This window comes from Phocoena sinus, chromosome 3 (genome assembly GCF_008692025.1).
Source record: "Phocoena sinus isolate mPhoSin1 chromosome 3, mPhoSin1.pri, whole genome shotgun sequence".
Taxonomy (NCBI): Eukaryota; Metazoa; Chordata; class Mammalia; order Artiodactyla; family Phocoenidae; genus Phocoena; species Phocoena sinus.
Window position 1 is genome coordinate 131,002,723 of NC_045765.1, and position 13,213 is coordinate 131,015,935.

Here is a 13,213-nt window from a genome sequence, read left to right on the forward strand (position 1 = left end):
CTGTTCTTTCGCGCCCCTCCCCCACCGTCTCCCCTGGGGTCTCCCCCATTGCCACTGGACCCCTAATCGTGGGTGGGTCCTGCTGGGTGCAGGAACTCCTTCTCTCCCCCAGCCACACCTCAGGGGTGCCGTCCCAGAGGTCCGGGCTTTACTTTTGCTCCCCCTTTCCTCCCTCCCACTCCCTAAGGACCCACGTGGCTGGAGGGAGACTAGGTGGGCAGAGGATCAGGCCTGGGATCTCAACAGGTTCCTGGGGGTCCAGCTAGGCAGGGGAAACCTGGCCATGATCCCTTTTGATCCTCTGCCCTCCCAATGGTTCCCCAATTTCCCGCAGTGGGCGTGGGATCCCTTCCCCTCCCCAAGCCGCCCCTCAGGGATGCCAGTCCTGTCCTGCCTCCACTTCTCCTCCCACTTCACTCCCCCCACGCCCCACATCCTACACAGTCACTGGGGTTTCCTCGTGTGCCTTGGGTGTCCATGGTCCCCCACTGGTACCTGGTAGATGCCCTAGTTGTGAGGAGATGCGAATTCCGCGTCCTCCTAGTATGCCATCTTGACTCCGCCCTACCTAATGCCATTCTTAAATAAAATACATGCTCACATCTCAACAACACTACAGAATATACCTGAATCTCTCATGTAATGAATTTCATCAAATATGACCCAAGCAACTTCTCGCATAACTTCAGAACCTCTGTACAGCATACTTCTCAAAATCTAAAGAAAAAGGAGAAGATTTAGCAGGATTCTGACATACCAAAAGCTCTTCTATCTAACAAGAAATTTTGGATATTCTTTTTTAATGGAGAGATTAAAATAATTTTGGGAGATACATATCTCTTAAATACATAATATTCCTTCCCTAAATCCAAAATAAATGACTTCTCAAGTAAGTAATCAGATATAATCCATGGAAACAATTATCATCTCCATATCCATATATCCTGAATAAGAAGCCACTTCCTTGCATGTACAGCACTTAACCCAAGACCTACACTTGCTAGAATACGAGAATAACTTGAAGTTATCTTCTATCTAACACAATGGATCTTATACTGTTATCCATTTTTTCTACCTCATCTTACCAGTATGAATACTTTCTAACAACCGTTATTCTGATTTCTGAGTTAAGACATCTTCCACGGATGGAAGAAAGTTTTGAGAATGGAAAATAAACTTACTTTAGGCACCAAGACGAAAAGTGAGCAATGCTTTTGGGTAACTCTAAAAGCCAGACGCTAATTTACGCTCTCTAGTGTACCATGTCTTTGTAGAATGCAATGATATAATTCAAGCATGTACAAAAGTACTTAGTAAAGACAGCTAATAGTGTCCAAAATGTAAGATGTTACAAAGATATGCAAAACTTAACTGTGATTATGGAAAGAAGCTAAACATAACTGGGTGTTTAAAAAAGTTAGTTATCTATTTGTATCAACACTCAGATACAGAAAAAAAAAATCACACAGAACAAGGAGCCACTACATATTCGAAACTATGTACTGAAATCCTTGAAATTATACAAAACCATCAAATTACTTTCAAGTCACTGATAATACACCTTTAAAAACATTTTGTGAAGAAAAAACTGCATCTATATTATGACAAATAACAGAAATATTGGTAATTTACAACTAAATTCAATTACTAGAACTTGTTTTAAGATGAACTCTATCCCTTTCAAGTAAATCTACTCAGACAGTAAAATGTTACATTTTTATTGATACAGAGCAAGTAATAAAACATTAGCTGTTTTAACTGAATAACCACATTAATTAAAAGGAAAATTAATTTAATTAAATTGAGACACCATATAAATTACCTCTGTGGTCATAACAAGACAAGATGCCGTAGGATTAATAGTAACATCTCCAGTCATCAGACCAACATCTTGAAATTCTTCATACATTTCACGGTATTTCTGGTTACTCAGGGCCTTAATTGGGCTAGTAAATATTACACGCTGTTTTTCCCTTAAGGCCAATGCAATGGCATATCTAAAAATGTGAAAACAAATAAGAATAAAGAATTTACAAAACCATGTCTTTAGAAGTATGTGATTTAAAAAATTCTATTTAGTGTCCAAACTTTCCCTAATTACGTATCTTAAATAGACTTTGCAGAATATTAATGTCTTATTCTATTTACTTTCAACAAACTATAATAATAGTAATAATGATGATAAATGTGAAGAATAGTGGTCTAAATGAATAAGAACGTTTTAAACTCTGGTCTCTTGGAGTTAATGTAACTTAATTACTAATACCAATGGATTACTTAATGGTTATTACCCTATTTCTTGGAAGTAAAACACATTTGTTTCTCTAGATGGGCCTCCAAAAGTTTACAGAGCCTCTGCCTGTTAATTTATACATACACAGAGTATAAATACTTAGGAAACACTGGAAATTGAGTTTGAGTTTCACAAATAAGTTAATGCATATGCATTCTCTCCCCACATGTATTAGTTATCAAGTCTGTCCTTTGTTTGTTAGTTTAAATAAACAGCTCTGACCTTTTTTTGGTCGGCAAGTCTTTTCTTTTTTAAAGACTTATTTATTATTTAAATTTTTAATTTTATTTTTGGCCATGTTGGGTCTTAGTTGCAGCAAGCAGGATCTTCACTGAGGTGTGTGGGCTTCTCTCTAGTTATGGTGTGTGGATTTTCCCTTTTCTAGTTGTGGCGTGGAGGCTCCAGGGCGCATGGGTTCCAGAGTGCACAGGCCCTGTAGTTTGCGGCACACAGGCTCTAGTTGAGGTGCATAAACTTGGTAGTTGTGGCATACAGGCTCAGTTGCCCTGTGGCATGTGGGATCTTAGTTCCCTGTCCTGGGATCGAACCCACGTCCCCTGCATTGTAAGGTGGATTCTTTACCACTGGACCACCAGGGAAGTCCCATCAAGTCTGTCCTTGAATGGAAATTAAGGCAGGTTCCAATAGTTCTTCTGCAGAGATGAATAGAATGCAACATAGTTTTTCCTTTTTGAAGAAAATTCAGCAGAGTTAAGTAAAAACAGATCATGAAATCAGGATTAAGCTTAGCAGCATGGTAGATCCTCCTTACTTAAGATACAGTTCCTATCCACAACAGGCTTATAATCTATTTGGGGAAATAAAAATATGGGATTTCCCTGGTGGCACAGTGGTTGGGAATCTGCCTGCCATTGCAGGGGATACAGGTTCTATCCCTGGCCCGGGAGGATCCCAGAGGCTGCGGAGTGGCTAGGCCTGTGTGCCACAGCTGCTGAGCCTGTGCTCTGGAGCCCATGAGCCACAACTACTGAGCCATGTGCCACAGCTGCTAAAGCCCACGCGCCTAGAGCCCATGCTCTGCAACAAGAGAAGCCAACACAGTGAGAAGCCTGCACACCTCAATGAGGAGTAACCCCCACTTGCTGCAACTGGAGAAGGCCCGCACGTGCAGCAACAAAGACCCAACGCAGCCAAAAATAAATTAATAAAAATAAATTAATTACTTACAAAAAAATTTATCCCAACCACGCCCCCAGTGAAATAAACAATTAAAAAATTAAGTTGTCCAAACATAATCAAATATGAATAGTAAGAAACATATATGAAAGAGAAAAGAATATACAGATGCTACAAAAGATTAGAAGATATAAAAAGAAACAGGAAAGTGATCAATGCTTAAGAAAAAGAAGCAGTCACAAGAAACTGAGTGGGCCCAGATGTTGGACTTAGCAGACAAAGACTTCAAAAAAGCTATAACAGGGCTTCCCTGGTGGCGCAGTGGTTGAGAGTCCGCCTGCCAATGCAGGGGACACGGGTTCGTGCCCCGGTCCGGGAAGATCCCACATGCCGCGGAGCGGCTGGGCCCGTGGGCCATGGCCGCTGAGCCTGCGCGTCCTGAGCCTGTGCTCCGCAACAGGAGAGGCCACAACAGTGAGAGGCCCGCGTACCGCAAAAACGAAAAAGCTATAACAAACATGTCCAAAAAGTGTAAGGAAACCATGTTCTAAGAATTAAAGGAAATAGGACAATGATTCAACAAATAGGAAATCTCAACCGACACCTGAAACTATAACAGCATAACCAAATGAAAACTCTACAGATGAAAAGTACAATAATTGAAATGAAAAATCCACTAGGTGGCTCAAGAGCAGATCTGAGATGGCAGAACAAAGTATCTAAATATGAAGATAGATCAACAGAAATTATCAAATCTAAAGAGAGAAATAGAAGAAAAATAAACAGACACTCAAAGATCTATGCGACAACCTCAAGTGTCCAAACATAAGTTCCAAACTGAGAAAGACGCAAGATAAATATTTGAAAAATTAACAAAAAAACTTCCTAGATTTGTTTTAAAAAACATAGATACCACAAGCACAATGAACCCAAGCAGGAATAACTTTGGAATCACACCTAGAAACTTTCAGAGTCAAACTGCTGAAAGTGTTCAAAGCAGCAAGAGAAAAACAACTCAAAACATACAAGAGAATACCATCATAATTAAGGCTTACTTCTGATGGGAAATAATGCAGTAGAATGAAACAATGTCAGCCAAATGAGTATCCAATGTTGAAAGAAAAAAAACTGTCAACCAAGAATTACATATTCAGTGACATTATCCTTTCAAAAATAAAAGCAAAATAAAGACATTTACAAATAAAAACTGAGTAAATTTACTGCTAACACATCAACCCCAGAAGAAATATTCTTAAAAATTCTTTAACTCGAATACAGAGAAAAGAATAGAGTTCTAAAAATGATAAATATGTGGGTAAATACAAGACTGTATAGGGTTTGTGCTTCTCTTTTATTCAATTAATATTTTTAAAAACATAAGACTGTTTAAAGCAAAAACATTATTTTAACATTGCATTACACTGGATTTATAACATATAGTTGAAATATATGTGACAAAAATAGCAGAAAAAAAGGAGGAAGAAATATTAGAGCAAGGTAACAATATTTTACAGAAATGGTGGCTGTGATTTAGTTAAAAATGTATACTGTAAGCCCTCGAGTAATCACTAAAAACATAACTCAAAGCTAAAAAAAAATCAACAGAGGAATTAAAATAATATACTAAAAAATGTTTGTTAAATATAATAGAAGCCTGTTAAGACATGAGACACATTACTGAAAAACAACAAAATCAACCACATCAATCATTAAATTAAATTATTAAAATCATGAAGTATCTTCTCCAACCACAAAGAAATTAAATTAGAAACCAAAACAGAAAGGTGTATGGAAAATCACCAAATGCTTGAAAAGTAACCATAAGAGGAAACCAAGAGAAACTAAAAAATGAATTGAATTAAAAATAAAATGTAACTACCAAAATTTATGGGATGCATGTAAAGCAGTACTAAGAGAGAAAATTATAGTTTTAAACACATTAGACAGGAAGAATAATGTAAAATCAATCTAATTCCACTTTAAGTAATTCCTTGATAGACACAGATTACCAAAACTGACTCAAGAAGAAAGCAAACTGAGTTAGGAATTTAAAAATCTTCCCATGAAGAAAAGCCTAGGTGGTTTAGATGGCTTCATTAGTAAATTCTGTCAAACATTTAAAGAGAAAATACCAAAACTACACAAATCCTTTCAGAAGACAGACCAGGAGGGAACGCTTCCCAACTTATATTATCAGGTCAGTATTAACATGGTATCAAACCTAGACAATGACCTTGTAAGAAAAGAAAATTACACACCAAAATCCCTCATGAAGATAAGATTCAAAGATATTCCAGAACAAAATATGCGCAAACTGAAACTGGCAACATCATATAAGATGATCATCTGCCATAAACAACCAGGTTTATTTCAGAAATATAAGGATGGTTTAACAAAAAACAGATGTAATATATCACATTAACAGAGTAAAAAGCAAATACCATATCCTAGCCTCTATAGATGGAAAAAAGATTTGATAAAATACAATGCTTCTTTTTTAATCCTCAATACACTTATTTTTCCCAGCTTTATTGAGATATAATTGACATGTATCACTGTGTAAGTTTAAACTATATACTGTAAGATTTGTTACCCATATATATTGTGAAATGATTACCATAATAAGGTTATTTAACGTCTCCATCACCTAATTACCTTTGGTTTTTTTCTGGTAAAAACATTTAAGATCTACTCTCTTAGCAACTTTCAAGTGTATAATACAGTATTTTTAAAGATAATAACCATGCTCTAAATTAGATTCCCAAAACTTACTCATTTTGTAACTGGAAGTTTGTTTCCTTTTATCAATATCTTCCTACTTCCTCCACCCCGTCCACCCCAGCCCCTGGCAACCATCATTCAACTCCGTTTCAACGCGTTCAGCTTTTTTAGATTCCACGTGAAAGTGAGATCACACAGTCTTTGTCTTTCTCTGACTTATTTGACTTATGATGCTCTCAAGGTCCATTCATGCTGTCACAAATAGCAGGATTTCCTTTTTTTGATGGCTAAATAATTTTCCATTGTGATCAACAGTGTGTGTGTATATGGATATAGACAGACAGATATCACATTTTCTTTATCCACTCATCTGTTGATGGACATAAGTTGTTTCCTCGTCTTGGGTATTGTGAATAATAGGAATGCAGATATCTCTTTGAGATACTAATTTCATTTCCTTTAGATATATATCCAGAAGTGGGACTGTTGGATTATACTCTTATTTCTAATTTTTTGAGAAACCTCCACACTGCTTTCCATAGTGACTGTACCAATTTGCATTCCCACAACAGTGCATAAAGGTTCCCTGTTCTTCATATCCTTGCCAACACTTGTTATCTCTCGTCTTTTTGATAACAGCCATTCAAATAGGTGTTTTTAAATTTTTTCATTTATTCCCAACTAAGAATAGAAACTTCCTCAAAAATATATATATATGAGAAAATATTTGTGATACTGGGATAGGCAAAAATGTCTTACGTATTGACATCAAAGCATAATCAATCAACCCATAAAAGAAAAAACTGAGCTGAACATCAAAATAAAAATCTTTTGTTCTACAAAAGATACCATTAAGATAGTTTAAAGAATTATTTATGATGCAGTAAGACCAACATCTCAATTGTAAAAATCAGCGAAAGACTGAAATAGATATTTAAGATAAGCACAGGAAATTGATACTTAACATTTTTAGTCATCGTAGAAATTCAAAAGCACTATGAGACATTACTATATACCCACTAAAATAGGTATAATCAAAAAAAGATAATGACAAGAGGTGGTAAGGACATAGAGAAACTGGCACCCTCATCCATTATCGGTAGGAACACAAAATGGTACAGCCACTTTGGAAAACAGTTTGGCAATTTACTGAACAGTTAAATATATATTTGCCATAAAACCCAGCAATTACAGGTACTACCCAAGAGAAATAAAAACGTGTCCACACACAGACTTGTACATGAATGTTTATATCAGAACTACTCACAATGGTCAAAAACACAAAACAACTCAAATGTCTATCAACTGAATAGGTAAATAAAATGTCAGGTATCCAAAAAATGTAATACTACTTATAAATAAAAAGAAATGAACTAGTGATATATACAACATGAATGAACCTCAAAAATGTTATTCTGAACAGGGGAAAAAAAACACAAAAGACTCCACATTACATGATTTCATTTACATGAAACTTCTAGAAAAGGCAAAACTATTTAGACAAAGCTGATGAGTGTTTGCCTAGGGTTGGAGGTGGGAGTAGGTTGAAAGCAAACACACGTAACAAAACCGTATGTATGGAAGTGTAAAACTGGAGAGGGTTGCACAACTGTACAAATTTATTAAAACTCACTGAACTATATACTTTAAATGGGTGAATTTAATAATATTTAAATTACATACTAATAAAGCTTTCAAAAAAAGCTTTGCATAAAATAAAAAAAACACCAGGGCCAGAAAACTACTCAATTACATAAATAATCTGGTACCAAAATGTTAACCCTAGCACCAGATTTATAAATAAAATATTATACTTGCTACAGTTACCAGCTAAAGTTGGAGTTTACCTTAAGTCCTTGAATCCCTAGGGGAAATCTTTATCTGAGATCTATGAACCACTCCCTGAAATTATAAAATACGGTATGTACATACAAATATATACCCCATCACATTTTTTTATTGAGGTAAAATTCATACAACATAAAATTAACCATTTTAAAGTGTACAATTCAGTGGCATTTAGTACATTCACTATGTTGTGCAACCACCACCTCTACCTGATTCTGAAACATAATTCTCATCCTTCCCAAAACCCCATACCCATTAGGCAGTTACTTTTTGCTCCCCTCCTCTCAACATCCCCTGGCCTCCACCAATCTTTCTGTCTCTAGGAATTTACCTAAGATATTTCACATAAATGAAGTCATATGGGATATTTCACACAAATGGAATCACACCTACTGAGTCTGGCTTCTTTTACTCAGCATGTTTCTGAGGTTCACCCACACTGTAGCATGTATCAGTACTTCACTGCTGTTACAGCTGGGTAATATTTCATTGTACAGATAAACCAGATTTATTTATCTATTCATCAACTGATGGACTTCTGGGTTGTTTCTACCTTTTCACTACTGTGAATAGTGCTGCTATGAACATTCATGTATAAGTATCTGTGTATCTGTTTTCAATTCTTTGGAGTAATATACCTAGGAGTGGAATTGCTGAGTCATATAGTAATTCTACATTTAACTTTTTGAATAAGTACCAGACTGGTTTCCACAGCAGTCCTCACCAGGTTTTCAAAGGTGTCTACAAACCTGGTGAATTTCTTAAACATCTCTTTATGTTCTCCTAACCCAGAGTATGAGAGCAGGTTTCAGCATATACATGAAAATTTCCCATACTGAAAATCAGTCTGCTTTTGTAGGAAAAATGAAAGCAAAGTTACACTAATGCCCAGCATCTTAATGACTATATATGTTGCCTTGAAATGGATAATGCACCAAACCACTGTACACTTTTCTAAGTGAGATAAAATAACTGAACTAAAAATAGTCAAACCTCTTCTATATTTGTGCCTTAGGAGGAAACTAACTTCTGACTTCAGCACCTTCTGAAAAGTGGACCAATAAAAGAATTAGTCCTACTCCACTGGATAGAACTAAGGCAGTACCTGACCATAATGTGTCTGAATCTTGGAAACAGATCAAGACTAATCTGCAATTGGCTGATGCCATTAGAATGAAAATCTAAGATCCAAAGCTTCACTTGTCTAACTCCCCTGCAAAGAGAAAAATTTTGAGTTACACCTAAGTCAAGGCCTGGAAAGACTAATATACAATAACTAGATAGGCCCTGACTATCCCAAAGGACAATATTCCAGAACTCATGAAATATATCCGCCATTATGCCAAGGTAAAGGCAATGATGAATAGGGAGACTGGAGCCATTTTTAAGTTTCCTTCCTCTATGATCTTCTTTACTCTTTAGGTGGTCACTATTAAGAATACCTAATTCAGGGCTTCCCTGGTGGTGCAGTGGTTGAGAATCTGCCTGCCAATGCAGGGGACATGGGTTTGAACCCTGGTCTGGGAAGATCCCACATGCTGTGGAGCAACTAGGCCCGTGAGCCACAACTACTGAGCCTGCACGTCTGGAGCCTGTGCACCGCAACAAGAGAGGCCGCGATAGTGAGAGGCCCGCGCACCGCGATGAAGAGTGACCCCCGCTCGCCACAACTAGAGAAAGCCCTTGCACAGAAACGAAGACCCAACACAGCCAAAAAAAAAACCAAAAAAACAAACAAAAAAAAACAGAATACCTAATTCAGCTGTTCAATAGGAAAGCTATAATTTCTCCATAATGAAGAAATAAAATATATTATAAATTATTAATAGTTAACCTGCAAACTCAAATTGATTTTCGAAAAGATGCCAAGACTGAGGGGAAAAAATAGTCTTTCAACAAATTCTGAGACAACTGGATATCCATATGCAAAACAATGAAGTTGGACCTACAAAAATAAAAAGCCCTCAAAATGGATCAAAGAACTAATATAATAGCTAAAATTACAAAACTCTTAGAAGAAAATATAGGTGTAAATCTTTGTGACCTTGATTAGGCGACGGTTTCTTATAAATGACACAAGCAACAAAAGAAAACAGATGAACTGCACTTCGTCAAATTAAAGACACCTGTACCTGAAAGAACACTCAAGAAAGTGAAAAGATGACCTATAGAATGAGAGAAAAATTTTGAAAATCATACATCTGACAAGGAACTAGTATCAGAATACAAAACAACTATCACAATTCAACAAGACAACCCAATGAACAAGTAAAAAAAGACAAGCAGACGTATCTCCAAAGACATAAAAAGGCCAAAGAGCACATTTAAAAATGTTCAATATCATCAGTCATTAAGGAAGTGAAAATCAAAACCACAATGAGATATCGCCTCACACCTGACAGAATGGCTATCATCAAAGAGGCAAGAAACAAGTGCTGCTGAGGATGAGGACAAAAGGGAACCTTTGTGCCCAAGCGCCCATCAATAAATGAATGGATAAAGATGTGGTATATGCATATCCAATGGAATATTACTAAACCATAAAAAAGGAAATCTTGCCATTTGCAACAACATAGATGGACCTAGAGGGTATTGTGCTAAATGAAATAAGTCAGACAGAGAAAGACAAATACTGTATGATTTCACTTGTATGTGGAATCTAAAAAACAAAACAAATGAACAAACACAACAAAATAGAAACAGTTATAGAAACAGAAAACCAACAGGGAGTCACCAGAGGGGAGGGTGGTGAGGGGAGGAAAGAAATAGGTAAGGGAGATTAAGAGGTAAAAACTTCCAGTTGCAAAATAAATGAGTCATGGAAATGAAACATACAGTATGGGGAATATAGTCTAATAACTATGTAATATCTTTTTATGGTGACATATTGTAACCAGACTTATTGTGGTGACCATTTTGAAATGTATGGAATTATCAAATCACTATGCTGTGTAATAGGAACTAACATAGTGTTACAGGTCAATTACACTTCAAAATAAACTTAGAGAAAAAGAGATCAGATCTACGGTTACCACAAGTTGGGGTGGGGGTGGGGGTTGGGATGAAGATGGTCAAAAGGTAGAAACTTCCAGTTATAAGTAATAGGGATGTAACGTACAATACAATAAATATAATTAACACTGCTGAAGATTACATTAAAAAGTTGTTAAAAGAGTAAATCCTAAGAGTTCTTTCTCATCACACGAAAAAAATTTTTTCTATTTCTTTAATTCTGTATCTATATGAAATGATGGATGTTCACCAAACTTATTATGATAATTATTTTATGATGCATGTAAGTCAAATCATTATGCTGCAAACCTTAAACTTACACTATGCTATATGTCAACTCTATCTCAATAAAACTGGAAAAAAATAATTTAAAAATAAACTTCACATGATCAGAATCTAGAAACAATGTACATAATATAGGATTATACTAATACCCACAGAACCTTAATCTTGTCTAGAAATAAGTAACATCATTGTGCTTTTTATCTTTCTGGAATTCTTTTCAGAAACCTAATTAGTTCACCTTTAAAAATGTTTTACATTATTTTAACTTGTATTATGCTGAAAATTCACATTAAAAAGTTTTTACTTAAAACAATCATAAAATAAATTTACTGTATAATCAGTTTTTAAAAAAAGGTAGTAACAAGTGTTGGCAAGGATATGGAGAAATTGAAGCCCTCATAAAATGATGGTGGGAAAATAAAATGATGCAGCTGCTGTGGAAAACAGTTTGCTGGTTCCTCAAAAAGTTAAACATGGAATTAAACATGACCCAGTAATTCCATTCCTAGGTATATACTGAAGAGAAGTAAAACCATGTGTTCAAACAAAAACTTGTACATAAATGTTTCCAACAGCATCCTTCATAATAGCCAAAGAACTGCAAATACTCATATATCCCATAAATTGATGAATGGATAAACAGAATGTGGTATATTAATACTACACAATTAATCAGCCATAAAATATTAATCAGTCATAAAATACAATTCAACCTGGATGTATACTACAACACAGATGAACCTTAAAATCATTATGCTTAGTGAAATAAAACAGAAACAAAAGGTCACATACTGTATGATTCTATTTATATGAAATGCCCAGAAAAGGTAAAGTCATACAGAAAGCAGACTGGGGGCTGAAAGGAACTGGGTCTAAGGAAATGCAGAATGACTGATTAATGTGTACATGGTTTCTTTTTGCCATGGTGAAGTTGTTCGCAAACTAGAGAGTAGTGACAGCAGCACATATGAAGGAAAAAAGTTAACCCACAAAAGCTTATCTACAACAGATTGCAAAATCCCATCCACGTGAAAGAGCACAATCCACTTTCATAATGGCCCCGGTCCTCTCAAACTTTAATGGACATATGAATCAGCTGGTGATCTTGTTAAACGCAGATTATGATTCAGTAGTTTTGGGGTGGGTCCTGAGATTCTGCCTAATAAGTCTGTAGGTGATACTCATGTATCTGGTGCAGGACCATACTTTGAGTAGCAAGACTCCAGAACTGTGGTCTTTAAATACAGTTTAGAAGAAAAGATACCTATCAAAAAATTTAAAACACAGGCAATATATGTGTATTTATTTACAAAATTAGATAACTACTGTAGTAACAGAGAACACACATTAAAAATAATGTAGAAAATACTTACTTCCAGCACAGACTAACAAGGAGTGGCTTTACCTATCTACCTGAAACAACTACAAAACATGACAAAATATATGAAACAATGATTTCAGACACTGAATAAAAGCACAGTAATCCTTGAGAAAGTAGAAGCAAATGAGGTAATTCCAGATTACTGTCCACAGAGTTTCCAAGTCACAGTTCCAGGATATGGAATCTGGAGGTTTCCCTAAGTTAAGCAGACAGAGGTGGGAGCCTGGGGAGGCCATGGCAGCTACACTGCAGTGGAAAATAACCAGAGAGGAGAGAGCTGGACAGAGGGAAAGCTCTGAACATCTGCTGAGCACTCCTGTGTTTTCAAGTAAGTAATAATCAGTGAATAAGTGTTAGGAAACAACTCAAAGCCAGGGGGAAACCAACCAAATGAAGCAGAGCCAAAAATAACCAGATCTTCACAGGGCTGAGAGTTGTTCAGGTTCCCATTGGTCATGGTGGAAAAATTCATAATTCACAAGATACTGGCTAGAATACCAAGAAATATATTAAATAGTGGAGAAAATTAGCCGTAG

The 13,213-nt window shown here is 36.1% G+C and overlaps 1 protein-coding gene across 1 annotated transcript in view; it reads right to left on the bottom strand.

Annotated features, from left to right (window-relative positions):
- The window catches only part of MTREX (Mtr4 exosome RNA helicase), a 144,735-nt gene that overhangs the window by 102,319 nt on the left and 29,203 nt on the right, over window positions 1-13,213 (bottom strand). Inside the window, exons 6-7 of the mRNA XM_032626431.1 lie at window positions 1,823-1,997; window positions 627-717 (exon numbers count right to left, since the gene is read on the bottom strand). Of these exons, the coding sequence (XP_032482322.1) occupies window positions 627-717; window positions 1,823-1,997 (266 nt within the window). The remainder of the gene's footprint in view (window positions 1-626; window positions 718-1,822; window positions 1,998-13,213) is intronic.